General features: G+C 32.9%; 3 protein-coding genes across 3 annotated transcripts; 1 reads left to right on the top strand and 2 right to left on the bottom strand.

The window, feature by feature from the left end:
* Positions 1-3,327: 3,327 nt before the first annotated feature.
* On the bottom strand, positions 3,328-3,768 carry LOC113693924 (protein FAR1-RELATED SEQUENCE 5-like). Its single transcript, XM_027212712.1, has one exon. The coding sequence runs from the start codon at positions 3,766-3,768 to the stop codon at positions 3,328-3,330; it is 441 nt and encodes a 146-aa protein (XP_027068513.1).
* A 13,080-nt stretch (positions 3,769-16,848) lies between these two features.
* Positions 16,849-18,401, top strand: LOC140009512 (uncharacterized). Its single transcript, XM_072055268.1, has one exon. The coding sequence runs from the start codon at positions 16,965-16,967 to the stop codon at positions 18,132-18,134; it is 1,170 nt and encodes a 389-aa protein (XP_071911369.1). The 5' UTR covers positions 16,849-16,964; the 3' UTR covers positions 18,135-18,401.
* Positions 18,402-21,236: 2,835 nt separating this feature from the next.
* Positions 21,237-25,571, bottom strand: LOC113702997 (F-box protein At2g26850). The gene is made up of 5 exons (XM_027224207.2): positions 24,412-25,571; positions 24,233-24,312; positions 23,943-24,121; positions 23,063-23,137; positions 21,237-21,801 (listed from the first exon to the last, which is right to left on the bottom strand). Exons 1-5 carry the CDS (start codon positions 25,102-25,104, stop codon positions 21,614-21,616), a joined length of 1,215 nt encoding a protein of 404 aa, XP_027080008.1. The 5' UTR covers positions 25,105-25,571; the 3' UTR covers positions 21,237-21,613.
* Between the last annotated feature and the right edge of the window lie 286 nt (positions 25,572-25,857).

Below are 25,857 nucleotides of genomic sequence, written 5' to 3'. Positions count from 1 at the left end.
AAAATTTTTTTTGGACCCAAGTTATTGGGAACTATTAAGTGTGTTACTTACATCTGAATTCACTTGCGCTACTCAATTGTTCTGTGCTATTAACATCAGCAAGCCTGCCACTATTATGTTTATTGAGCTAAACGAGATTGTATGGTTACCTTAATACACGAACTTCATATTTCATAGTGAAACTACAACAACTCACTATGATGGTCAACACCAAAGTGCATATCTAGTCACAATTCGTGCGTTCTTACTTACAGTTTTGTTCGTTCTTATTTACAACAATAAAAATTAATTAAGTGTCTGAGACAATCCTCACTGCAAATTATTACATGCCTGTGGATGAAAAGGACGTTCCAAAGGCCGGACAGAGTGTTGAAAGGTTAGATCATAAACTGACCAAGGACATAGAATGTTACAATGCAAAATGTTGGGCCACCCAACAAATAGAAGAAGGTAAAGTTCAAACAGTGTATTTAGAGCGTTACTGTGTATGCAGACAGTGAAACTTATCGTCAATAATGTGGAACTCTGTATGCACGTGACCCCTAATGTTGGTGTACAGGTCCTTTCAGGATAAAAGCTGCCAAAAATTGTGCTAAAGTCTGTAACTGATTAGCAACATCTCATAACACGTAACAAGACTCTCGGTACTACAAATTTCACGCTTTGTACGTAAGGAAGCTTATTCGACATAGTTCAGGCACTGCATGTGAGTCTACAGCTTCCATTCCCGTGATGTACTAGTTGGCCTCATATGCGTTGGCGTCTGATATTTTACCATATTAGAGGGTATTGTGGACTATAAAAGGCTGAGGTTGCAGTTGTATATCCCTTACACAGACTCCAGTTTGTTCGTCCCCCTTTCATTTTTGCCCGCATTATTATTCAACTTCACACTTCCAATTTCTCTTCATATTAAAGTGGCAATGGACCCGTGTATTCGATTCATTTTTTGTTATCTTCAACCTCCCTATAACACGGATTACAGTCTCATCAATTCAGTGTTCAGTTTTAAAAGAAGTTCTTGGGAGCCAAATAATTTCCTCAGGTTTGCTTGATGTTCGGGAAGATCTCGCTATTTGAATAAGATGTTCAAGAAAGTCTCGCTACATCAAATATTTTGAGATTCGAAACGATCATCTCTATATTCTCAATAGACACTTAATAAAGTGTCTAAGAAATTTAATGTGTCGGGGGGAGGAATTATTGTTTGTGCCAAGGGCAATAGCACAAACAAGAGAAGAGGAAAGATTCATCGGATATTAACTAGTTGTAGTATCACTAGTTGTAACATCGGAGAATATCTAGTTGTAATATCACTAGTTTTAACTAGAGAAGACGAAAAGCTGCCGATTGCAAATTCATTAGTTGTAATGAATTGTAACATACACCTAATTGGTTGTAACTCAATCTGTACATGTCGTTATAACTATTTGTTGCATTTTAAATATTAGTTACCCCATTTTCAAATTAGTTGTCCCAACGAAGTATCATGTTCTTCTGCGAAACTGCTACTTATTATGTGGTCATATGGAACCAAGTCGAGCTACCAATTGTAACTTCATTTCCATACTAAAGGAGTAATACCTATTAAAGTGCCTGTAATACTATATGTAATACTCATCGTTAATGCAATTGTAAACCACTTGTCTAAATTTTAACATAGAGGAACATGACAAGGTGCCTGTACAAGCATATCAATAAGTTGTAACAGCTTATTAACTTCTTATAACGTACATATGCAGCATTTCCTGGTAGGGACGACATGACTACATTTAGTAAATGTTTGTCCAAAAATACCGCAAATCTAGTGCTAGATACCTAATGTCTGAAACATCTGGTGCTAGACACCCCAAATCTGGTGTTAGATACCGCAAATCTGGTGTTAGACACCTAATGTCTGGTGCAAGCACTAATTCATTGAGAGATTATAGATTAAAACAAGCTTACAATACGGAACCGATCGAAACTGAGCAATATCATCTCTGGACAAGTACGAACATTAGTAAATGAGGTGAACTTTGGGGACGGATATTTGGAACAACCAATTGGTTTGTATTTATAAAAATTGTAGGTACACATCATTCATCAACTTACACACTGAAGGGAGTTGACGTCAACAGTTAGTCACAATTTTTGAGTGTTATTTCTTTCCTGTAATGTGTAACGATGGCAAATCAGCTAATACAGTTAATAGAACATATGGTTAATAATATATGCTGTCGAAGTATCCAATTAACAAGACTATATAAATATGTGATGTAATGATAAAAGCTTGTCACCTGAGGTGATGGTGAAAATACATGATATGCATCCTTATCACAGTTTGTTGAAATTGCCGCACGCTCCGCCTATATTGTACAATATAACTATTCAACTGTTAACAACTTATTAGCAATGTCTATATTGCTCAGTTACAAAGTTAAATTGGACTAGACATTATAACAAAAATGATATTTTAGACCATTAAGATATCTCTGATGGAGTTATGATTGGAAAATATAGAAAATTTGGGGTGCATCTATTTTGTAGGGACACTTCCATGAGGCCCCTGATTAGCCAATCGGAGGATTTTTGAATAATATAAAACAATATGTCATTAAAGCATTATTTGTTAACTACAAAATATGCATGCTTTGACAGCGTTCGGGTGCCCACCATTACAATTAAAGAAAAAGTAGCTCTACGATACGAAAAAAAAGGACTTTATTTTATCTACTACATGTATGCATACCGTTTGACTTTCCTCGATTTCGGGAGCAACAGCGTTTGGAGGGTCATTCACTAACTGGCTCATTGAATGCGTCTACGAGTATTGTATGGGCCAAATAATTGCATAAGATAGACAAAAAGGGTATATCAGGAGGGATGTCAGCCGTAACAAAATCATCACACAATGTAACATCATCATAACTAATTGTGTTGTTAGAAACATCCAAATAAAAGTTAAAACCATGCCCATTTTATACTAACCGAAACTAAGTCAGTTGGTGAACGGCATCCCATAAACATGTGTTCATCAAATGAAATCGATGTCGACTCCGATTCTGAGACCTGTATTATTGACACGACAATAATGTTATTTTATAGTGAATGGTACCTATTCATTAGTTAACCGTACAATGATAACATTGTTGTAGCATAAATGTTTACCATCATAGTTATTAGATCCTTATCGTAGCCTGTGTAGTCTTTGACAATCTAGATTTTCTTTTTAATCTGTCAAATTTATCAACCTAACTTCGTATCACTTTACTTCTCTTCCCACCGGCACGTTTTTTAATGTCTCTTGCGACTACTGCCTCTCCCATTTCATTTACAAATTGAATCTTATCCCATCCCACATGCCTCCTTTTCCATAAGTTCATGGCTCTGTTTCAATGAAAACCAAGCATCTTCGCTTATTTCAGTTTGCAATCCTTGAGCCTCACTTACTTTTCTTTGTGATGTCAACATGTGTGAACATTGAGCAATGTGCAACTCATGGTTATGCTCTAAGACAAGGTCATGCACACGGCACTGCATTGTCCCTCTAAACAACACGATAATCATTTTAGCTCCACACCCTGTTTTCGTCGGCGCTTGTGTCCTCTTTGGCATCACATCACCTTCGTACTTGCGCTTCACACCTTCTTTGCAGCAACTATATCTTCTAAACGTGGTCACACCGTCTTTGTCTTTATTCAGATAGTCTTTGCGTACACTAAAATCCATTTTAAAAGTATATTTGTTGTAAAACTTATACGCATCCTCTTCACTATTGAACTCCATTCCTAACTCAGGGGTCCCATCTTCTGCCAATTTGTTGCAATCTATTACTTCTGCTCCTGCCAATTATGCATCAAACACCCTAATTTGCAACACTTCATGAATAGTATGTACATAAACGACAACATAAATGTATATTGCCATTCATAATGTGTTTTGAATCACACATTACTCGTATACCAAATCCTATTATTATACTTATCAATATGATTAATGATTCATATCACCTTACTTTTACTCTAAAACAACGGCATTATTTATGTACAAATACAACTCCATGTACACTAAGTTATACAGACTGTAATGTATTGGTCACACGATATAAGTCTATTTTAATTGTATGTACATCCACACTAGTGATTATATTTCGGTTCTAGGTTCTTTAGCTCACTGGACCTTATGTCATTCGTTAATGACAACCGCCTAAGTCAACTCCGCATTTTCTACTATTTCTACATTTTGAGGGCCAAACAAGCACTTTCTGCTCATTGTAATATATTTCTTATATCATGTAATTTACTTACAACACAAGGTATACCCATTTATTATTCACATATATGTCTTTTCCTCTACTTCACCTCATTCAACTCTATGCCTCCATTTTATATACACTGCATGGTCAGGAGAGGGGCAAACTAAGATTACGTGATGAGCATGGACCAACTACATATTACTCATTTAACACACTGCATTCAGTCACGTTACCTTGGTCTGCTAATACGCTTTATGTTTCACTGAATTCGGAGAACGTAGTTGCTTCTGCTATTAAGTTACACGACAAAATCTGACTTCATGAGATGATGAATTTTCTCTGTTTGCTTCTACCTTGCCGCTTGCCTTGCACGCATTCAAAATGATTTTCTCACTACACTGTTTGCTTTCTTCCTTATTCATTCTACACCATACCCCAGCTCTCTCCACCCACTTTTCTGTCAATTGCTACCTTCAGCAAGACGCCTCCTCTCTTCCCTCAGTATTGTTTTGTGCGGCTGATTCAAATTTTCAACTTGATTTTCAAAATTGAAACTCTTCCGTTTGGTTCGTCATGTTCCCATTTTGGCTAAACAATTTTTTTTGGAACGGCGTCGTTTTTGGGGCCTCTTGAAGGCTTCCTGACGTGGAATATTTCTCGCCTCACATTTGGGTCTTGTGAGGAGACCGTTCAAGGGCGGTCGGTCTGATGACCGCTCCTGCCCCTAATCCCGAAAGAAAAGAGAAGAAAAGGCATTCGTCTAAGCTCTAATGTTTCTCTTTCTCGAGCCCAACGCCTAACCAAATTAGAAAGAAAAAATAATATAATAAATAAATAAATAACAGATGAGCCACGTGCACACCCCAGGAGAAGAATCTTTGGTAAATCCCAGTCTCTTATACTACGCCTGGTTGATAACCAAATTCAGCACCTGAGCTCCTTGTGACCAGACGACCTTGCTCTACCCAATCACATTCAGCCACATTAGCAGAACACCCAATCCTTTTTACGTCTCCATTCACTCCTTAACTACATATATAGAAGAAATGGTAATTAAAATTACTTGTTAGGCAATTGCATGCCTAAAAATCCAACAATTGACTACAAAAGTTTGGTAATTAGATGTGGTTCATTTGGCAACCAAAAAAAAGTGTTTTAATTGCAAAAATGGTAATTAAATATGATTTGTTAGGCAATAAAAAAGTGAAATTATTAATTAATTAATTAATTAACAAGTAATTGCAAAAAAAATAGATAGTTAAATGTGATTTGTTGGACAATCCAAAATAAGCGAGGACATTTTTTAATAACATTTGAAAAAAATTTGATAATTAAATGTGATTTTTTGGGCAACCACAAAAAAGAAGTCAATTTTTTGTTAATAATTGCAAAAAAAAAAATTGTTAATTAAACACGATTTGTTGAGCGACCAAAAATATGATGTTATTAATTAGTTATTAACAATTAATTACAAAAATTGGTAATTAGACATGATTTGTTGGACAACAAAAAAAAGGAGCCAAAAATTTTGTTAATGTGATTTGTTGGGCAAAAAAAATCAATTAATAGTAAAAAATCGATAATTAAACGCGATTTGATAGGTGAAAAAAATGACATTATTAATTAGCTATTAATAATGATTAATTGCGAAATTTTGGTAGCTAAACAAGATTTGTTGGACAAAAAAAAAAAAGAGAGCCCAATTTGTTGTTAACATGATTTATTGTTGAAAAAAAAAGAGGCCAAATTTTAACACAATCCCACACGCAATTAGAGGACTATCACCTCCCATCCAATCAAAACTTACCACATCACCATTTTCATGTGCAATTGGAGGACTACCACCAATCGACGAATTAGAGGACGACAACTCATCAAATTGAAATCAATTGGAGGACTACCACCAATCGACCAATGGGAGAGCGCCACCTCAGCAATTGAACTCAATTGAAAACAAAGGCATTCACAGATAGACTATATATGTTAAAAAACATAGCCACAATTTGAACCACAAGGATGCAAACATGAACTAACATCTAGCAACTCATACAAAAAAAAAAAGTAAATCTCGAATAGAATTCCTTCAAACGTAGGACCTCAAGTTTGTCACAAATCCAGTTTGATACGGTTGTTGGTGCACCTTTATTGTTATGAGCAGTGTTTTAAAAGGTGTTTGCGGGGCGAGTCCCGAGGTAGGGTGTTCCAAGACTGTCCCTGGGCAATTGCACAAAGCGAAGGTGTTCTAGGGCGCATGCCCAGGTGTTTGGCCGCAACTTTGAAATAGGGCGTTAAAAGCACCCGCCTCACAAATTGTCTTAAAAAAAGAAAAAAAATTAACTTCATCAATTAAGTTTTAACTTTTTAATATTCAACTTTATTACTAATTTACTATCTATTATATTGAGGCATTGAGTGAATTTGATATGAATTTATTTGAAATATAATATATGGTTAGGCAAGAAAGGTAAAGGAAAAGAGATTGTTACTTGTAGGTTGGATCTTGTGATATGATGAAAATTTTGGAACCACCATCAATTATTGGAAGAAAATTACCTAGTGTATATATACTAGATGAAGATGATGACATGGATGATATTGACTTTGATGAATAGTATCATTTTATTTGTCAGTTTATTTCTAATTATTGGTGCTATTCCTTGTTATGTATTGTAAGTAATATGGGTGCTAATTTAATATTTTATTTTTAATGCTAGTTAAGTGTGTTCATTGAAACAATTAACCTTTGAAGTTTGTGCTTACTTGAATTTATGTGTTTGTAATTTAAGTGCTTGATAATATGGAGACTTCTGAGTTGTTGCTAATTTGTTTCTAAGATTGAACTTTTTGTAATATTAATTATTCTGCTCTTTTGCGTAGCTAATATTAATATGTATGTTTCTTAAATTATTAATTAGAGTTATACAATAATAATTCATTATCTGTATAAAATTTTTTAATTTTTTTATATTTATTTATATCTTCAAATGACTTTTTTATAATATATATTATATTTATATATTTAAAAAGTAGAAATTTGTGAGGCTTACGCCTTATGCCACGAGGGCCACCCAATAACTTCACCTTTCAGAGGAAGGAAGGAGATCATGGTAGACTTGGTGGTGTTGGCAACATGGCACCTACATGCAAGATAGGAAGGTAAGGGTGGCTAGGGTTTTTGCTTTTCAGAGTTTCTACCAAGTGCCAAAGTAGCTGCCTTTGCTTGTTTGTTTTGATTACTTCCTTTGCTTGTTCATTTTGATTAGAGTTATTATTACTTTACCACCTTAACGTTCGATACCACTATCAATTTCTCCCTTAACGTTATCTTTTAATCACTTTATCCCTAAGACTAATGATCAAATTTAATGGACTTTGTTAATTAAAATAAAAAGACAGATTTAGCTCTTAAAATTATTATCACTTTATCCCCATAAACTATAGCCTTATTATCAATTTATCACCTAGAATTTTTTTTAGCCAATTTATCCTACCATTAAACCAACTTAGTAAGTTAAACAACTTTAGAAAAAAGTACTCTCCTCTTTGGATAATAAAACAATAAAAAAATTTAGAGTAGCTCTTCTTCTTTTTAGTATAAAAAAAAAGTCAAAATATTAATCTCTTTCTTCTTGGCAATCTTATTAATATTGAAAATATAGAAAAATAGGGAGAGAGAAGGAGAGAGATAGAGAGAGAGAGAGAAAGAGTTCAATTCTTTTTTTTAAAAAATACAAATAAGAAAGAATTAAATACTTTTATTATTTTAAAATTATTTCACTTTTCTATTTATTGCCAAATTTCAATCATAATTCCAACAACCTTAAAGTGATACGATAATGTTAGACTCTTCTTTATTTTCTTTCTTTGCAAAATCTAATTTTCTATTTCCTTCTTTCATATCTCCTTTTCTTTTCCTAGTATTAATAAGTGTGAAAAAAAAAGAAATTTGAGAAAATCCTTTTATTTTTATGTTTTTGGATCTCTTAAAGTGAAAAAAGGAAGAATAACCATTCCAACATTTTTATTTTTAATTATATATAAAAAGGTAAATATATTTAAAAAATTTTGACAATACTAGTTAGATTAATGATGAGAAAAAATGCCTAGAAAATAATGTTAGGAATTAAGGCAATTGTATCAATATAATTTCAAAAAATAAAGTGATAATAACAATGTGATAATGTTATAAAATAAATGGGTATTTTTGTCTAAAATTTCTTAACATGTTGAGGTGAATTACTTATGGGGGTAAAATGACTAAAAGATAACGTTGGTAGACTTGGTGGTGTTGGCAAGATGGCACCTACATGCAAGATAGGAAGCTATGGGCGGCCAGCGTTTTTGCTTTTCAGAGTTTCTACCAAGTGCCAAAGTGGCTGCCTTTGCTTGTTTGTTTTGATTACTTCCTTTGCTTGTTCATTTTGATTAGAGTTATTATTACTTTACCCCCTTAACGTTCGATACCACTATCAATTTCTCCCTTAACGTTATCTTTTAATCACTTTATCCCTAAGACTAATGATCAAATTTAATGGAGTTTGTTAATTAAAGTAAAAAGACAGATTTAACTCTTAAAATTATTATCACTTTATCCCCATAAACTATAGCCTTATTATCAATCTATCACCTAGAATTTTTTTTAGCCAATTTATCCTACCATTAAACCAACTTAGTAAGTTAAAGAACTTTAAAAAAAATATTCTCCTCTTTGGATAATAAAAACAATAAAAAAATTTAGAGTAGCTCTTCTTCTTTTTAGTATAAAAAAAAGTCAAAATATTAATCTCTTTCTTCTTGGCAATCTTATTAATATTGAAAAAATAGAAAGATAGGGAGAGGGAGGGAGAGAGAGAGAGAAAGAGTTCAATTCTTTTTTTAAAAAATACAAATAAGAAAGAATTAAATACTTTTATTATTTTAAAATTATTTCACTTTTCTATTTATTGCCAAATTTCAATCATAATTCCAACAACCTTAAAGTGATACGATAATGTTAGACTCTTCTTTATTTTCTTTCTTTGCAAAATCTAATTTTCTATTTCCTTTTTTCATATCTCCTTTTCTTTTCCTAGTATTAATAAGTGTGAAAAAAAAAGAAATTTGAGAAAATCCTTTTATTTTTATGTTTTTGGATCTCTTAAAGTGAAAAAAGGAAGAATAACCATTCCAACATTTTTATTTTTAATTATATATAAAAAAGGTAAATATATTTAAAAAATTTTGACAATACTAGTTAGATTAATGATGAGAAAAAATGCCTAGAAAATAATGTTAGGAATTAAGGCAATTGTATCAATATAATTTCAAAAAATAAAGTGATAATAACAATGTGATAATGTTATAAAATAAATGGGTATTTTTGTCTAAAATTTCTTAACATGTTGAGGTGAATTACTTATGGGGGTAAAATGACTAAAAGATAACGTTGGTAGACTTGGTGGTGTTGGCAAGATGGCACCTACATGCAAGATAGGAAGCTATGGGCGGCCAGCGTTTTTGCTTTTCAGAGTTTCTACCAAGTGCCAAAGTGGCTGCCTTTGCTTGTTTGTTTTGATTACTTCCTTTGCTTGTTCATTTTGATTAGAGTTATTATTACTTTACCCCCTTAACGTTCGATACCACTATCAATTTCTCCCTTAACGTTATCTTTTAATCACTTTATCCCTAAGACTAATGATCAAATTTAATGGAGTTTGTTAATTAAAGTAAAAAGACAGATTTAACTCTTAAAATTATTATCACTTTATCCCCATAAACTATAGCCTTATTATCAATCTATCACCTAGAATTTTTTTTAGCCAATTTATCCTACCATTAAACCAACTTAGTAAGTTAAAGAACTTTAAAAAAAATACTCTCCTCTTTGGATAATAAAAACAATAAAAAAATTTAGAGTAGCTCTTCTTCTTTTTAGTATAAAAAAAGTCAAAATATTAATCTCTTTCTTCTTGGCAATCTTATTAATATTGAAAAAAGGGTTAATCACATTTTATCCCCTTAAAGAATACCCCATTTCTCAGTTTACCCCCTAACCTTTAATTTTGCTCACTTAACCCCCTTTAGGACAAAATTGCCCTTGCATTATTTTGACTTTTCATTTACCTTATTTTCCTTTCTTTTATTTCTTTTTCTCTTTCTTCTTTATTTAATTCTTTCTCTTTCCCACAAAAATCTTCACCTTAATGATTGAAATTAAAAAAGAGGAATTGCAGAGATCTATCTTCTCCTTAAATGATTAAAAAAATATTCAAATCACTTTCCTAAAATACAATTTTTTTAGCCTTTCAATTCTTTTAATTTTGGGTTTTCCTCTTTCCTTTCTAGTTTCTCATTTTATTCTCAAGAAAATATCATAAGATGAAATTGTTTTCTTTTCTTTTATTTCTTTTTCTCTTTCTTCTCTCTTTCATCCTTCCCAATAGAAATTTCATTTCAATGAAAATTTTTGTTTTGAGTTTGTAATTGCATATTTCTGGGTGAAGGTTTAAAAGGCATCAAAAACTAATTTTGATTTTTTGTATGATGCCACGTGTCACAAATTTCAATTGATGATTATTAATCAGGTCACAATTTCATCTTAAGATATTTTCTTGGGAATAAAATGAGAAACTAGAAAGGAAAGAGGAAAACCCAAAATTAAAAGAATTGAAAGGCTAAAAAAATTGTATTTTAGGAAAGTGATTTGAATATTTTTTTTAATCATTTAAGGAGAGGATAGATCTCTGCAATTCCTCTTTTTTAATTTCAATCATTAAGGTGAAGATTTTTGTGGGAAAGAGGAAGAATTAAATAAAGAAGAAAGAGAAAAAGAAATAAAAGAAAGGAAAACAAGGTAAATGAAAAGTCAAAATAATGCAAGGGCAATTTTGTCCTAAAGGGGTTAAGTGAGCAAAATTAAAGGTTAGGGGGTAAACTGAGAAATGGGGTATTCTTTAAGGGGATAAAATGTGATTAACCCTTGAAAAAATAGAAAGATAGGGAGAGGGAGGGAGAGAGAGAGAGAAAGAGTTCAATTCTTTTTTAAAAAAATACAAATAAGAAAGAATTAAATACTTTTATTATTTTAAAATTATTTCACTTTTCTATTTACTGGCAAATTTCAATCATAATTCCAACAACCTTAAAGTAATACGATAATGTTAGACTCTTCTTTATTTTCTTTCTTTGCAAAATCTAATTTTCTATTTCCTTCTTTCATATCTCCTTTTCTTTTCCTAGTATTAATAAGTGTGAAAAAAAATTTGAGAAAATCCTTTTATTTTTATGTTTTTGGATCTCTTAAAGTGAAAAAAGGAAGAATAACCATTCCAACATTTTTATTTTTAATTATATACAAAAGGGTAAATATATTTAAAAAATTTTGACTATACTAGTTAGATTAATGATGAGAAAAAATGCCTAGAAAATAATACTAGAAATTAAGGCAATTGTATCAATATAATTTCAAAAAATAAAGTGATAATAACAATGTGATAATGTTATAAAATAAAGGGGTATTTTTGTCTAAAATTTCTTAACATGTTGAGGTGAATTACTTATGGGGGTAAAATGACTAAAAGATAACGTTAGTAGACTTGGTGGTGTTGGCAAGATGGAACCTACATGCAAGATAGGAAGTAAGGGCGGCCAGCATTTTTGCTTTTCACAGTTTCTACCAAGTACCAAAGTAGCCAAGTGCCAAAGTAACTGCCTTTGCTTGTTTGTTTTGATTACTTCCTTTGCTTGTTCATTTTGATTAGAGTTATTATTACTTTGGGTTAATCACATTTTATCCCCTTAAAGAATACCTCATTTCTCAGTTTACCCCCTAACCTTTAATTTTGTTCACTTAACCCCCTTTAGGACAAAATTGCCCTTGCATTATTTTGACTTTTCATTTACCTTGTTTTCCTTTCTTTTATTTCTTTTTCTCTTTCTTCTTTATTTAATTCTTCTTCTTTCTCACAAAAATTTTCACCTTAATGATTGAAATTAAAAAAAGAGGAATTGCAGAGATCTATCTTTTCCTTAAATGATTAAAAAAATATTCAAATCACTTTCCTAAAATACAATTTTTTTAGCCTTTCAATTCTTTTAATTTTGGGTTTTCCTCTTTCCTTTCTAGTTTCTCATTTTTTTCCCAAGAAAATATTTTAAGATGAAATTGTTACCTGATTAATAATCATCAATTGAAATTTGTGACACGTGGCATCATACAAAAAATCAAAATTAGTTTTTGATGCCTTTTAAACCTTCATCCAGAAATATACAATTATAAACTCAAAACAAAAATTTTTGTTGAAATGGAATTTCTATTAGAAAGGATGAAAGAGAGAAGAAAGAGAAAAAGAAATAAAAGAAAGGAAAACAATTTCATCTTATGATAGTTTCTTGAGAATAAAATGAGAAACTAGAAAGGAAAGAGGAAAACCCAAAATTAAAAGAATTGAAAGGTTAAAAAAATTGTATTTAAGGAAAGTAATTTGAATATTTTTTTTAATCATTTAAGGAGAAGATAGATCTCTACAATTCCGCTTTTTTAATTTCAATCATTAAGGTGAAGATTTTTGTGGGAAAGAGGAAGAATTAAATAAAGAAGAAAGAGAGAAAGAAATAAAATAAGGTAAATGAAAAGTCAAAATAATGCAAGGGTAATTTTGTCCTAAAGGAGGTTAAGTGAGCAAAATTAAAGATTAGGGGGTAAACTGAGAAATGTGATATTCTTTAAGGGGATAAAATGTGATTAACCCTTATTACTTTACCCCCTTAACGTTCGATACCACTATCAATTTCTCCCTTAACGTTATCTTTTAATCACTTTATCCCTAAGACTAACGATCAAATTTAATGGAGTTTGTTAATTAAAGTAAAAAGACAGATTTAGCTCTTAAAATTATTATCACTTTATCCCCATAAACTATAGCTTTATTATCAATTTATCACCAATAATTTTTTTTAGCCAATTTATCCCACCATTAAACCAATTTAGTAAGTTAAAGAACTTTAGAAGAAAGTACTCTCCTCTTTGGATAATAAAAATAATAATAAAACTTAGAGTAGCTCTTCTTCTTTTTAGTATAAAAAAAGTCAAAATATTAATCTCTTTCTTCTTGACAATCTTATTAATATTGAAAAAATAGAAAGATAGGGAGAGGGAGGGAGAGAGAGAGAGAAAGAGTTCAATTCTTTTTTTAAAAAATACAAATAAGAAAGAATTAAATACTTTTATTATTTTAAAATTATTTCACTTTTCTATTTACTGGCAAATTTCAATCATAATTCCAACAACCTTAAAGTAATACGATAATGTTAGACTCTTCTTTATTTTCTTTCTTTGCAAAATCTAATTTTCTATTTCCTTCTTTCATATCTCCTTTTCTTTTCCTAGTATTAATAAGTGTGAAAAAAAAGAAATTTGAGAAAATCCTTTTATTTTTATGTTTTTGGATCTCTTAAAGTGAAAAAAGGAAGAATAACCATTCCAACATTTTTATTTTTAATTATATATAAAAAGGGTAAATATATTTAAAAATTTTTGACAATACTAGTTAGATTAATGATGAAAAAAATGCTTAGAAAATAATGTTAGAAATTAAGGCAATTGTATCAATATAATTTCAAAAAATAAAGTGATAATAACAGTGTGATAATGTTATAAAATAAAGGGGTATTTTTGTCTAAAATTTCTTAACATGTTGAGGTGAATTACTTATGGGGGTAAAATGACTAAAAGATAGAGAGTAAACTAATAGTGGTGATATAGTTTAAGGGAGTAAAGTGATAATAACCCTTTTGATTATCCATCTCCTGATTAATCACTCACTTAGTACCACCAAATTTATCCAGAAGAAAACTACTCAATTAATTCAACCAAATTCATTCCAAATCCCATCATTTGAAATTCAATCAAAATTTCCAAACTCCATAGCAGTTACTCAAGAATGTTCCCTCAGCAATGAATCACCTAGCTAAAAGATTGATCTTTCAACAAACACTTGAATAGATAAATTGATAAATTTTTGTACCCAAAGGTTGGCTTTCTTTTTTTTTGGGTGCTAAATTTGTACTTTTGGGTGAAATGCAGAAAGGAAGATTAGTCATTTGTAGGTGCTAATGTGTCGTTTATGAAGAATTGGTGGTAGTGGTGGTGGCGGCAACAAATGAGAAAGGGATAGAACTCTACCTTTTTGGGGGAACTCTGCAAATTTTGTTAAGGGGAATTTCTGTGTATATGGCTGAAGCTTATTCTTTGATTCGCTAAACGATGAGTCTAAGATTTTTCTTTCTTTTTTTTTGGATTTCTATTAAGACTTCTTACTTATTTAGGCTCTATTTGATAACCCAATTTAACACTTAAATTTAATATGTTCAAATCTTAATATGTTTAAATGCATTTGATAATAAAAAATAAAACATCTAGTTTAATTAAGTAACACTGAATTTTTTAGATAAAACTTACTCCAAAAATAAGTTTAATATTTTCATCTCATAGTTTCTGTCAATGGATTTAACAACTTTTTGTTTGGATAGGGTATTATTTGAAATATTATTTGGAATAATTACTGTAGTGCTTTTTGTGATGTGATGTATGTGAGATAAAAAGATGGTTGGGAATATAAAAAGGTGAGTTGGGAAATGTGTTTATGATGCAAACGAAATATTATTTGAGATAATAGTACTATCCAAGCACTCGTGAGAGTACGTGATTGTGATTTGGCCAAAATTTAAGGACTGATTGGTAGCTTGGTCAAACATTGGGGGAAGTAAATGTAATTAACCCAAAGAAAAGACCTCCTAAAAAAAATTCAACTGACAGTGAAATACGAGCTACTGATCATGTGCCACGACGTCCCAAGGTTCCTAATTTCACCGACTTTTTTTACTAAATTATAGAATTAATTACTTGTCCTCAGCTAATTATTTAAGTTTTGTTACAGACTAATTATATATCTAGTTTACCTAACATAAGTTTTTTTCTTTCTATCTAATGTAAGTGAAAGGATTGGAACGCAAGATTTCTTACTTATATTTTTTTCTCCCAACTATCCAACTCATTCCATCCCAAGTTCACCAAATGTAAGTTATTGAATCACATGTTGAGTGGATTTTACAAATCTTATCTTGAAATAAGAAAATGAGTGTATACCAATCTTTTAGTGGCTTAGATTTACCAACTTTATGATAGTAGATAGAAACACCTTTGGGATGAAAAGATAATGATATAGTTGAAAGCAAAAATCTTTACAAGGATCTTTTTTTATTGGATTAACGTTTCCTACACTGGCAGTGTATAAACTGTCAGTCTTGAATGAATGATAACTATGTAATTTGAATTTGAAATTCAACTTTTATACATGTGTCATGAATCTAACGGTGATAGTGTATACACTGTCAGTGTATATAAAATTTACCCTTTTTTATTTGTCTAATTTAGTTAGAAGTTAAAAAAGGGAAAAGAAAATTGATTAGATGTTTAACTCTTCAGTTGACAAAGTACAGGCTTAAGTTCACCATGAAACTTCAATGAAGTGATGCGAAACTTATATTTCCATTATAGTTTACTTTAGCCTATGATTTCTGTTATCTTTTCCAAATCAGTGATCACATGTCATTGGTCACAAATGAAGAAGGTCACGAGTTTAATGTCCACTCTTCTCCGGTCACGAGTCAAGATTTCACATGACTGATCCATGGAAATAGATAACAACATCTTTCTCCACATAGAGGGAAGGAAAAATGATTACTTTCTTTAAGATTGCCATAATTAAAACATACCTACCTCAACTTCCTAAAACTAAATTTACCTTCCTTGTTAATTCGTCTAAGTTATATTTTCTCATTTTGCTCCTATTTCGATGAGTTCACCTCTCTTAACATTAGTAAGTTAATATTGGAATTACATGATTTTAACTTCTTTATTTAATTCTTTTGCTGGGGATCGACATTGCTTAAGAAGGCTAAATCTAGAATTTAAGAAATTAGAGAAAACCATATGTTGTATGGATTAATCTTTACTACACTCTCGGTGTATACAGTGACGATTGGATCAATATCACATCATCTAAACCTGATAGTGTATACAATATCAGTGTATAAAAGATTTACCTTATTTGTGTATGTGAGTTTAACCAAAAACAAGTAATAAATTGTAATTATAACAAACATCATCAGAATAGAGTCATTACCCTGGATATTTTATACGTATGTTGATGGTTCCCTAGCCCCTACACAAACTTTTTGTCAGTGCTCAAATTGGATTGTAGTGTGGAAACTGCAAGGCTAAGAATCTTGTTCGTAAACCACAATTTTTTTATCTACAAGCAGGCACAATTTTTAATCATCTTTCACAACATGGACAAAATTTTGGTCAGATGGAGGCTGACTCGAATAGAAAGGGAGCATGACTTCTTGTCAACAAGTGCCATATAGCCAAAATAGGTCCACAAAGAGTAGTTTTTATACTCCAAATATTGGCAATTTTTGTTGACTTCACATCTGACAAGAACGTTTACTGGTTTGAAGGTTGAATACTTTGAAGTTAATAATCGTGAGCGACATGAAAAAGTACTTTCTACTTTTGACCTTTTCTGCTAAAACTTTGAATCTTACATTAGAATCAATATGTCATACATGTGACTTTCCTTACCCTTAAATCCAGCATCAAGAAAAGTTGTACGTACAAAAATCTATCTCAAATTCAGAAGCCAAGAAAGCAGAAAATTTCAGAAAAGAAAACTCAAGAGTATCAATGGAGTTGATATATCATGAAGTAGTACTCCAGAGTGCTTCTCCATACCTAAGTGCTCCCACTAGTCCAAAGACTCCAAACCGTGGCATGCAATTTTATACTGCACCTTCCAGTCCTGCAGAAGAAGCACTAGGGGATGATCTATTTTTTGATGATTTTGAGTTCTCAACAAGTCAAAAATTCGATGACTTCATTGATCTAGAGATCAGCCAGAATTCTGAACATATCCCGGTGAATGATCAGCCTCAGCAGCAGCAAGGAAAGCCAAGAAGAGAGCGCGGAGGATCACTACCAACAATGGCATTTGCCGACGAACTTTTCTACAATGGTCTAGTCATGCCTCTAAAGCCTCCACCTAGGCTTCAAACGAGTCAAGAAAATGGAAACTGTTTCAGACAAGGGTCAGTTCCTTCATCACCCAAATCACCTCAGAGTTCAAGCTTTATTAAGGTTCCATTTGTTCACAAGGCCGTGTGGAACGATGATTTTGATCCCTTCAAGGTTGCGTTGCAAAAAGTATCGGAGGAGAGTAGGGGACGAGCTAGCAATGCCCGAGGTAACCACAGGCGAACGAGGTCTCATTCGCCGTTTAGGACGAATAATTCATGGAGATGGAATGATCAGCATGACGAAGCAAAAGAGGATAAAATTTTGAATGATCAGGAAGTCTTTGGACAAAAATTTGGTCTGCCGAAGGAGCCTAAGGGCTCACCTTATGCAAGGTTTGTTATCAACCAAAACAAGCAAGTGGAAGAAATCGAGAAAGGTCGGAAAAAGCCTCAGAAATTGCAGTCCGGAAGAAGGATTAGGCCGGTGAAAATGGACCATGTAGAAAATGGAGTAGCTGAATGGAAAAATAATGTCACTGTGGAACGTGGAATAAAGAGGATAAGAAGCATTTTCTTGAAGTATGCATTATTTGGGAGGGAGAATAGTGAAGAAAAAGCAAGTAACAATCAAAGCTCAACATTATGGAAGTCGAATTATTTCAAGAAATTAAGCTTCAAAGTCAAGGGAAACAATAATCCTAATGGAAACGTGAAAAAAAGAGGGATAGAAGAAGAAGATCCAAAGATGCAAGTCATAGAATCCAAGCGGAACAAGCCTTCTTTAGCCCTTTGCTTGGGGTATGGATTTGAACACCATAAAAACATGGATTATAGCCTATGATACAGGTGAACCATGTCCAAGAATAAAATTCCAGAACCACATATGTACTATTATTCCATCTTTTTTTCCTTTCCTTTTTTTTGGCCTTCTTTTGTATATATTTTTTTGTTTTTTTGGATTGTGGTGGTGCATCACGAGCTTGTTTGTATCTGGATCGGACTAATAATCACCTTCTATAGTTCTCTATATCAATGTTTGATCTAAGTTTGATGTAATTGTAACGGTCCTAATGGACCTAGATTAATGACGTCCTTCTTGCTAGTGAAATATTTGTGATGAGGGGTCTCACTCTTGTATTGTCCCTGATCTTTGGGTAGAGACAAATATTTATGGCATATTTTTAAGCATAAATTATAAAAGCTACTTACATTAAAGAAAAAAAAAATTAGGGGTCAATTTGTTGCATTGATGTCTGTTTATGAAGTAGGTATATTTTTTGTCAACACACTAGGACACAAAATTATGTTATGGTGTTTATTTATCTAATTTTTTTGGCATATTGGGGATTCACCTTTCAATGTGTACTAGTGAAATAATAAAGCTGCAGCGAACATGGATTATTTGTCAACAATCTAAAATTTCTTGAATGTCTTCATCCAAACAATTTTTTAATCAACAGAGTAAAGGAAAATATTGTAAATTTTAGTTTGTCAACCTTTTTTTTTTTTCCAAGTCACTTCTTTAGGGTACTTTCAATTCCTGAACGTTTTCATTATCAAGTTTTGTTTTTGTCTACCTCTATTTCTTTAACATATAAAATAGAATTTTACTTTTTGATACAGTAGAAAGCTTTTTCTCCCAAAAGACATGACATATACTATTTTATGTTCAATATTGGCACAACGGAAAGTATAACACTGCTGGTACAATAGAAATTTCAAATACCAAATTTTCACTTCAGCAATACTTGAACTGTTGAACCCCATATCTTATTATTACAACACCTCAAGCTGGATTAGTTTTCCTTGTAAATTGGAAAGACTTCCCAGTTTGCAGAAAATATATGCTCAATATGCCAAAACTCCGTCCAACAAGTTGAAATCCGCTGAGTCCCACGTAGATTCATGTTCTTGCCCATTGGACAAGTGCCTTGAAACTTACCACTACGAATATTCTATTCTTGACTCTTGATCTTATAGGTTGAAATTCGTTCTTGACTTGTAGATGAATTGTTCAAATCCAATTCCTCAAAAAATTAAAAAAAAAAATTGTTAAATCCAAATAGTCTAGAGGAAACTTTCCGACGGGGCCTCAAATTATTCACTTTGCATGATTTTGACCCCTCAACTACAAATTGTAGCAAATAAGCCCTTAAACTGAAAAAAATTGTTTACTTTAAGAACTTTCAATAAGTTTGGGAGTTAAATATAACGGAATTGGGGGCAAAATCAATCAAACAGAACAATCAACCCATGATTTGATCAAAAACCAAATATATTAAGTCAACTAATGAGTTGGAGTTTAATGTTTCTTCATATTCTTTCATCTTCCACATTTTCTAATTCTAATTTGGTGAAACAATCAGTCAACCAGGCCTTTTAGGCTGTTTTAGTGGGCTGATTTTTTTATTTGGTCAGCTTTCCCCTAATTCCATCACCTCCAAAGTCCAAAGTTGACGGAAGTCCTTAAAATAAGCATATTTTTTTGTCTGAGGATTTATGTGTGATAATTTATAGTTGAGGGGCCAAAACTATATAAATGCTCTAGTTTAGGGGTTGTCTGAAAAGTTTCCGCAACGTTCTATAGCTCTTAAAAAATCCAACGTGTAAAGTACTACGGAGTACACTCCAGTAAGATACCATCTTCCGGTCAAGGTACGTTAGGTATGAGGGTAAACTACTAAATAAGTCTTAAAATATTTCAATTGTACTATCAGTCTATTTCAAGTTTTTTTTTAGGGTATCTATTTCAAGTTTTAAATCGATTCTTCAATAATAAAAAGTATCAAACTCTTATCCTTCAAAATCACCGCATTAAAGCTAATAGGTCTAAGGACAAAATTTGATAGATCTAATGCTTTAAATAGACTAAAACATTAAACGTTTATATTTTATTTTATTATTGATGGATAAATTTAAGATTGAAATGGCTAATGCAACAATTTGAGACAATCAAAATAGTTTAAGGCCTCCCTAATATAAATTTTCCGTTTGTTAACAAAAAAATAATAAAATCCACATCTTATATGTTTTTATCCGATAGGATAAAATCAATTAAAGCCAATTTGTTGATGTGTTAGTGATCTAATTTAGGCTAGAGCATTTAGTTTAATAAATCAAAAAGAAAATCTCAAAAATTCTACACTACATAAGTTGAAAAGATGGTGCTCCGAGGATGAAAAACGTATAAACAGGTGAAAAAAGTTTTTTATAAAAGAAAAGAAGGAAAACGAAAAAATGATGGAACTCTTTTAGCTCAAAGCACTTGTTACTATATGGGAGATGATTGTTGATCTCATCTAATGACCTGTTAAGAAGCTAAAATTGAACCTCAATTTTCATAAAATGTAGTTGCAGCACAACAAAAACCTCACGCGAATATATACCAACACGACGTCGTTTTTTGGCTGTAGATTAACTGCCGTTGTGCTCCTTTGACCAGCAGCCCTAACTTCTGAGGAATTTAAATTTGACCCAGCTCATTTTATACAATTTCGTTTTTAACTCCTTAATTTGACCTGCCCCTCCCAGCAACAAGAACAAGAGAGAGAGAGCATATGTCTGCTTCCCCCTGAGTTTCCCTCGAAAAGATTTTAGTTCTTTCTCCTTTCTTACATTTGGATTAATTTTGTGTCGTTCTTTCTCCATTTTGCAATTTTTCTAATTTAAATTATATTTAGGATTGCAAATGTGAAGAAATTCCTATGCCTTTTACTTCTCCAAGGGAGTTGTGTTTGTGAATTCTTGAATTTAAGGTTCACTTCCAAATCCATAATCATATTAGTGTTTTAGAGGCCAATTTGTTGTAAGTTTCACTCTAGAGACCAAGAAACGCGTTAAAACATTTTTTTAAAATTTTTTTCAGTAGGAAATTGGGTAGAACTTAAAAGGCAGAGAAGGGACGGGGAATCTAAACTTACTGATGGTATCATGCTAGTAATAATTAAACCTAAGAAATTGATATTACAATATCATGAATATCATTGTGTTATTATTTACATTAACTTTTAATTCTTCTTTTCCCCCATTCCACCAGGAGAAAATGCCAAGAAAATGGTGGACGATACAGCTTTTGACTACTAGTACATCCTAGAGGGGGAAATCTTAATATAACTCCTGAAACAATTACACATACTATAATGGACCTATTTGCATCAAAGGAGAGGAACAATTCTACCCAAATGATTCCCAACCTCTCCCCTATGAGGAGATGACAGCCTAGTATACAATGCTGAATCTAGTGGAGAGTTCAGTGCTCCATAGAATGAACAGAGTGCAAATTTGAGACTTGAACCATCTAGAACAGAAAATTTCTGAGCTTTATTCCAAGATTTCAGTTGGCCAAAGCTTTTTCCATGTTGAAATCTCTTCATTTCTTTGGAGATTTCGGATTCCTCCATAGAATCCATCAGCTTCATTTCCTCCTTCTCGATGGTCTTTTCTACTGAGAGTTGTTGTTCTCCACCTTGAACCAGGAGTGTACTGATTGAACTCCAGAACAACACTATCTGTAGCACCAAGTCAGTAAAACAAACTCTGATCAGTACAGGAAAAATCACATGTTCCATGACAACTCAACAAGGTCTCAATAGTTGATACAAGTAACAGTTAAAGCATCAGCAGCAGAAGTAGCTTCTTCAGGGCTAAATCCTTTTTACTGAAGTTTTTCATTTTAACAGGACAAGAAAATCTTGGTACTCATCAGAACTGTATTTTTCTCTTTAACGTCTTCTCTGTGTGATAAAAGTAAAATTAGCTGAAAACATGCTTTTACATGTGGCATTGTCCAGATCGTTAATCCAGGGAGTGGTGTTCAATGCAATTATATCAATTCCAATGAGCAAAAATCCGAAAACTAATGAGGTCCAGAAGTTCTCTTGAGTGATCTGAAGTACTATAAGAATGGACCATGGTCCAATTATCATTGATTATAGGAATGGACCATGGTCCAATTATGGTCTTGTAGTATTCATCAGAAAGTGGGAACTCAACTAAAAGAATTATTATTCTCTGGATGACAGGGAGACATGAATGTGTGAAGGAAAAGTGGGATGCATCACTAAAAAAAGTCATTCCAGCTCCACAACCAAACACAGGGGCAAGGGAAACAGAAGTCCTTTTCCGCTTTGATTGGCTTTAGATGTTCCACTGAGACATCACTAATGACCATGTTGGCAGAAAACATGACATCCCGATGAGGACTTGTCTAGGGGACCAATTATGGAGCAGAAAGGAAAGACCCACATGCAGAAAGATAGGAGTCAATTTGGGACCTACTTAGAGTTGAGGTCTTATTTGTGATGATAATAATCTCCATTCCATTTTGAAATATGTTAAATTATAACTGCCTTGGTTCAATGAACTCAAAGAAGGCTACCAACAGGTGATGGGATGGGAACATCATTCCAACTTTTCCAACTTCTAAGGTCTATTGGGTGTATGGTTTGATGATTCCCATCTTTTGTGAGTACCTTCTGCTCATGTGGGATATTTTTGACCTGACTGCAAAACTCTCAGGATCAGAGCCCCCTTCTAAAACTACCACAAGGAGTATACTTGCGTTTCTTACTGTAATCCATTATATTTTGGTCATTTTCACCAAACTTGAAAGCATTGTAAGAAATGTTATTTCAAAGGAACAACTCCTAATTTACTTCTTGAAAGTCCCAGTTCATCATATCTTCAAAGGGTTCTTTTTAAAGAGTTCTTTAGTTTTATAGATTCTTTAGAAAGAGAATAGACCCTCATAAAAAATGTCAAGCTGCTCACCACTTTCATGACAACGGCAGTAGTTGGAATTCCCATCACATGTTTCCAAGTGACCTACGACACCATACCACCAACCTGCACCATATGCCAGACATTATCATCAATCAAGAAATCAGAAGATCTGAATAGATTGGATCACATCTTGAAGAAGCCAATGAATATTGGTTGCGTTTCAAAGACAATATTCAATGAGGAATCCATCAGATTGTGCGATACATGTCCTATTGCTTTATCAGCTGACAGAACATTCTACCTAACAAGACTGACTAGCCACCTTCGTTTCTAAAGGAAATAAAGTATTTTCTATTAAAAATTAACTGGACACGTTTCTTTTGATGATCACATAGTATACTGCCAGAACCAATCAAAATTAGTGTGACACTAGTAAAATGAGCCCTTCAAGTCCAAAAAACAGTTAGCATCCATTTCCTATTGGTCCTTTGATAAAGGTTACATTCTTTTTCTATCTTACTAGCTGCTCTTTTATCTGAATTATCTGTAGCAACCAATTACCAACTAGCTTAATCAAGGAATATACCTACCAACTCAATGAAGTTTCTTGCAACAGCTCATCGTTATGGAAAGGGAATCATTTTATGGCATCTAACTGCCACCCTACATTCAGCTGAGGGGGAACAGAGAAGAAAGAAAAACAGGAAAAGGTTGCTATTTTAGGGATTGATTTACTACGGATGAAGTTTAAAGTGTTCATTTGCAGAAAAGTTTCCAATTTTGTCTCGCATAACCAGTGATTATATACTAATAGGGAAACAGAAGTTATTCTTTATTATGTGATAAAAACAGCTTCACAATCTATCAGTTATAAACCAAAATATGATTAGATAAGAAGGAGAAAGAAACAATTGATGAAAGAACTAACCATAAGGGAATTCTTTGTTTCTTCTCCATTGAATTTCAATGTGATCACCAGGATGCAATTCACTCAAACAGTCAGAGATATGAAGATCATGTGGAGGGGTATCAACAGGTGGTGCTCTTATTCTGTCCCATGTCACATCTGTCTCCACGGCAACTGCTCTGTTTCCATGTGGAGGATATCTGCAGTAACAGAAAACTTCATTAACACCCCAGATAACAGAGAAGATTTCATTCACTAAACATTCGTTAAAAAAACTAAAGAAAATGAACAACTGATATCCCTTCAATCACCTGGCCTGGAAAGTATCAGTTCTGGGATTATAGCTAAGTTCTGCATCGTAGCATGACAACATAAAACCAACATGCCCATGCTGCAAAAGAGCTCAAGAACTATCAGGAATTGTACAAAAACCACACAGAATGCTGTAGAAATTGTCATGAAAATCTTGAATTTGAAGAAAAATCAGTACCTCACGATTATAAACCTGAGCAGGGAACAACTTGCCAGATTCAAGAGCAAGATACCAGGACATTACTGAATCAACCGGAGGAGAATTCTTCCTCTTGGTTATCCTATTCCTTAAGCTGGATCTAACTAATGAAAGAGGCCATAATTGAGACAGATAATTGAAGGACCCTTTTGGCGTTGCTTGATTGAAGCAAGAATCTTTTCTTGTAGCAATATGCCACTGCCACTCCCTATGGGCAGCAGGGCCAATAATTCTTCCCCATTTCTGAATCATATGCTTTTCCCACAGATGATCACTCATACATCTATCTCTCAAAGACCGGCAAACAGCGGCCATACTACACAAGCCCTCAGGGGGGAGCTTCTCAAGAATGCATTCCAATACTAATTCAGGCAAATCCAATATGGACATGATCTCTGATGATGATGGTGAGCTTAGCTCATCAGCATTATGATGTACTACTGTCTTGGAACTGGTTTGAAGAGTTCTTTTCTTGAATGACATCATCATCTCGGAGGCAAAGAACCTGCTGCTTTTAATGGATTTGGTGAGGAGAGATAAAAGTGAAAAATCTTTCCAACACCAGAGTGAGAGCAATCTCATCTCACAAGCCAACAAAGGAAGTAGCTTGAAAGAAAGAGACTTGTAAAAGAAGATGATGAATGAGCAGCAAGTTATCAAGAAGAAAAGCATTTGAATGGTGCAGGATTCAAGTTAGGCATATACGTTATATAAATTGAACAAAAGATGTCTTAAAAGTTAGGCAAGACCACCAATTGTCCAAAAATGCAATGAAAAACAAGCGTAAGCTTCAAAAACTAACAGATATAGGATCTGCCTTTCAAAAGATAATGGTCAGCAATTGGATTGTCTGGACGAAGCCCACCAAACACAATGGTGGACCTCGCCAAAGTTCCTAGAAACTACAATTCAGAACAGGGGAAAATGTGAAACTCACATGTAAATTAGTAGTTCTTTCTTTTTCTACACGCTGAAAAGGTGGGAATTTGATCAAATGGGGCAATATGTATTCTTCAATGAAGCTTGAAATGCAAAATGAGAGCAAGGAAAGTGGGAGGAAAACAGATCTATAATGGGCTGCGGCCACCTGAAAATCCCAGGAGGAACGAAAAGAGAGCTTTCTTTTATTAGTCAAATATGAAGGCTTCCTCCCCTTTTTATCCAAAGCTCTCTGTTTTATACTACCACAACTAAGGAAGAATCCAGGAAGTTAGTAATAAGTAAAAAGATTGAGACAAAAAGTTAGGTGTAGCTAACTAAATAAAGGATTGATTGCTTAAACAAAGCAAATTCTGTAATGAAAACAAGAAAATCTCATGTGGGTGAAGAGGATAAAATGGAGATATTAATGATGATAATGACGATGAAGAAGATGGATGAACTTGAAAAAAGCTTTGATGGGACCCTTTTTCTTTCCAGTTCACC

This window comes from Coffea arabica, chromosome 1e, assembly GCF_036785885.1.
Source record: "Coffea arabica cultivar ET-39 chromosome 1e, Coffea Arabica ET-39 HiFi, whole genome shotgun sequence".
Classification (NCBI taxonomy): domain Eukaryota; kingdom Viridiplantae; phylum Streptophyta; class Magnoliopsida; order Gentianales; family Rubiaceae; genus Coffea; species Coffea arabica.
This window is presented reverse-complemented; position numbering and strand designations above follow the sequence as displayed.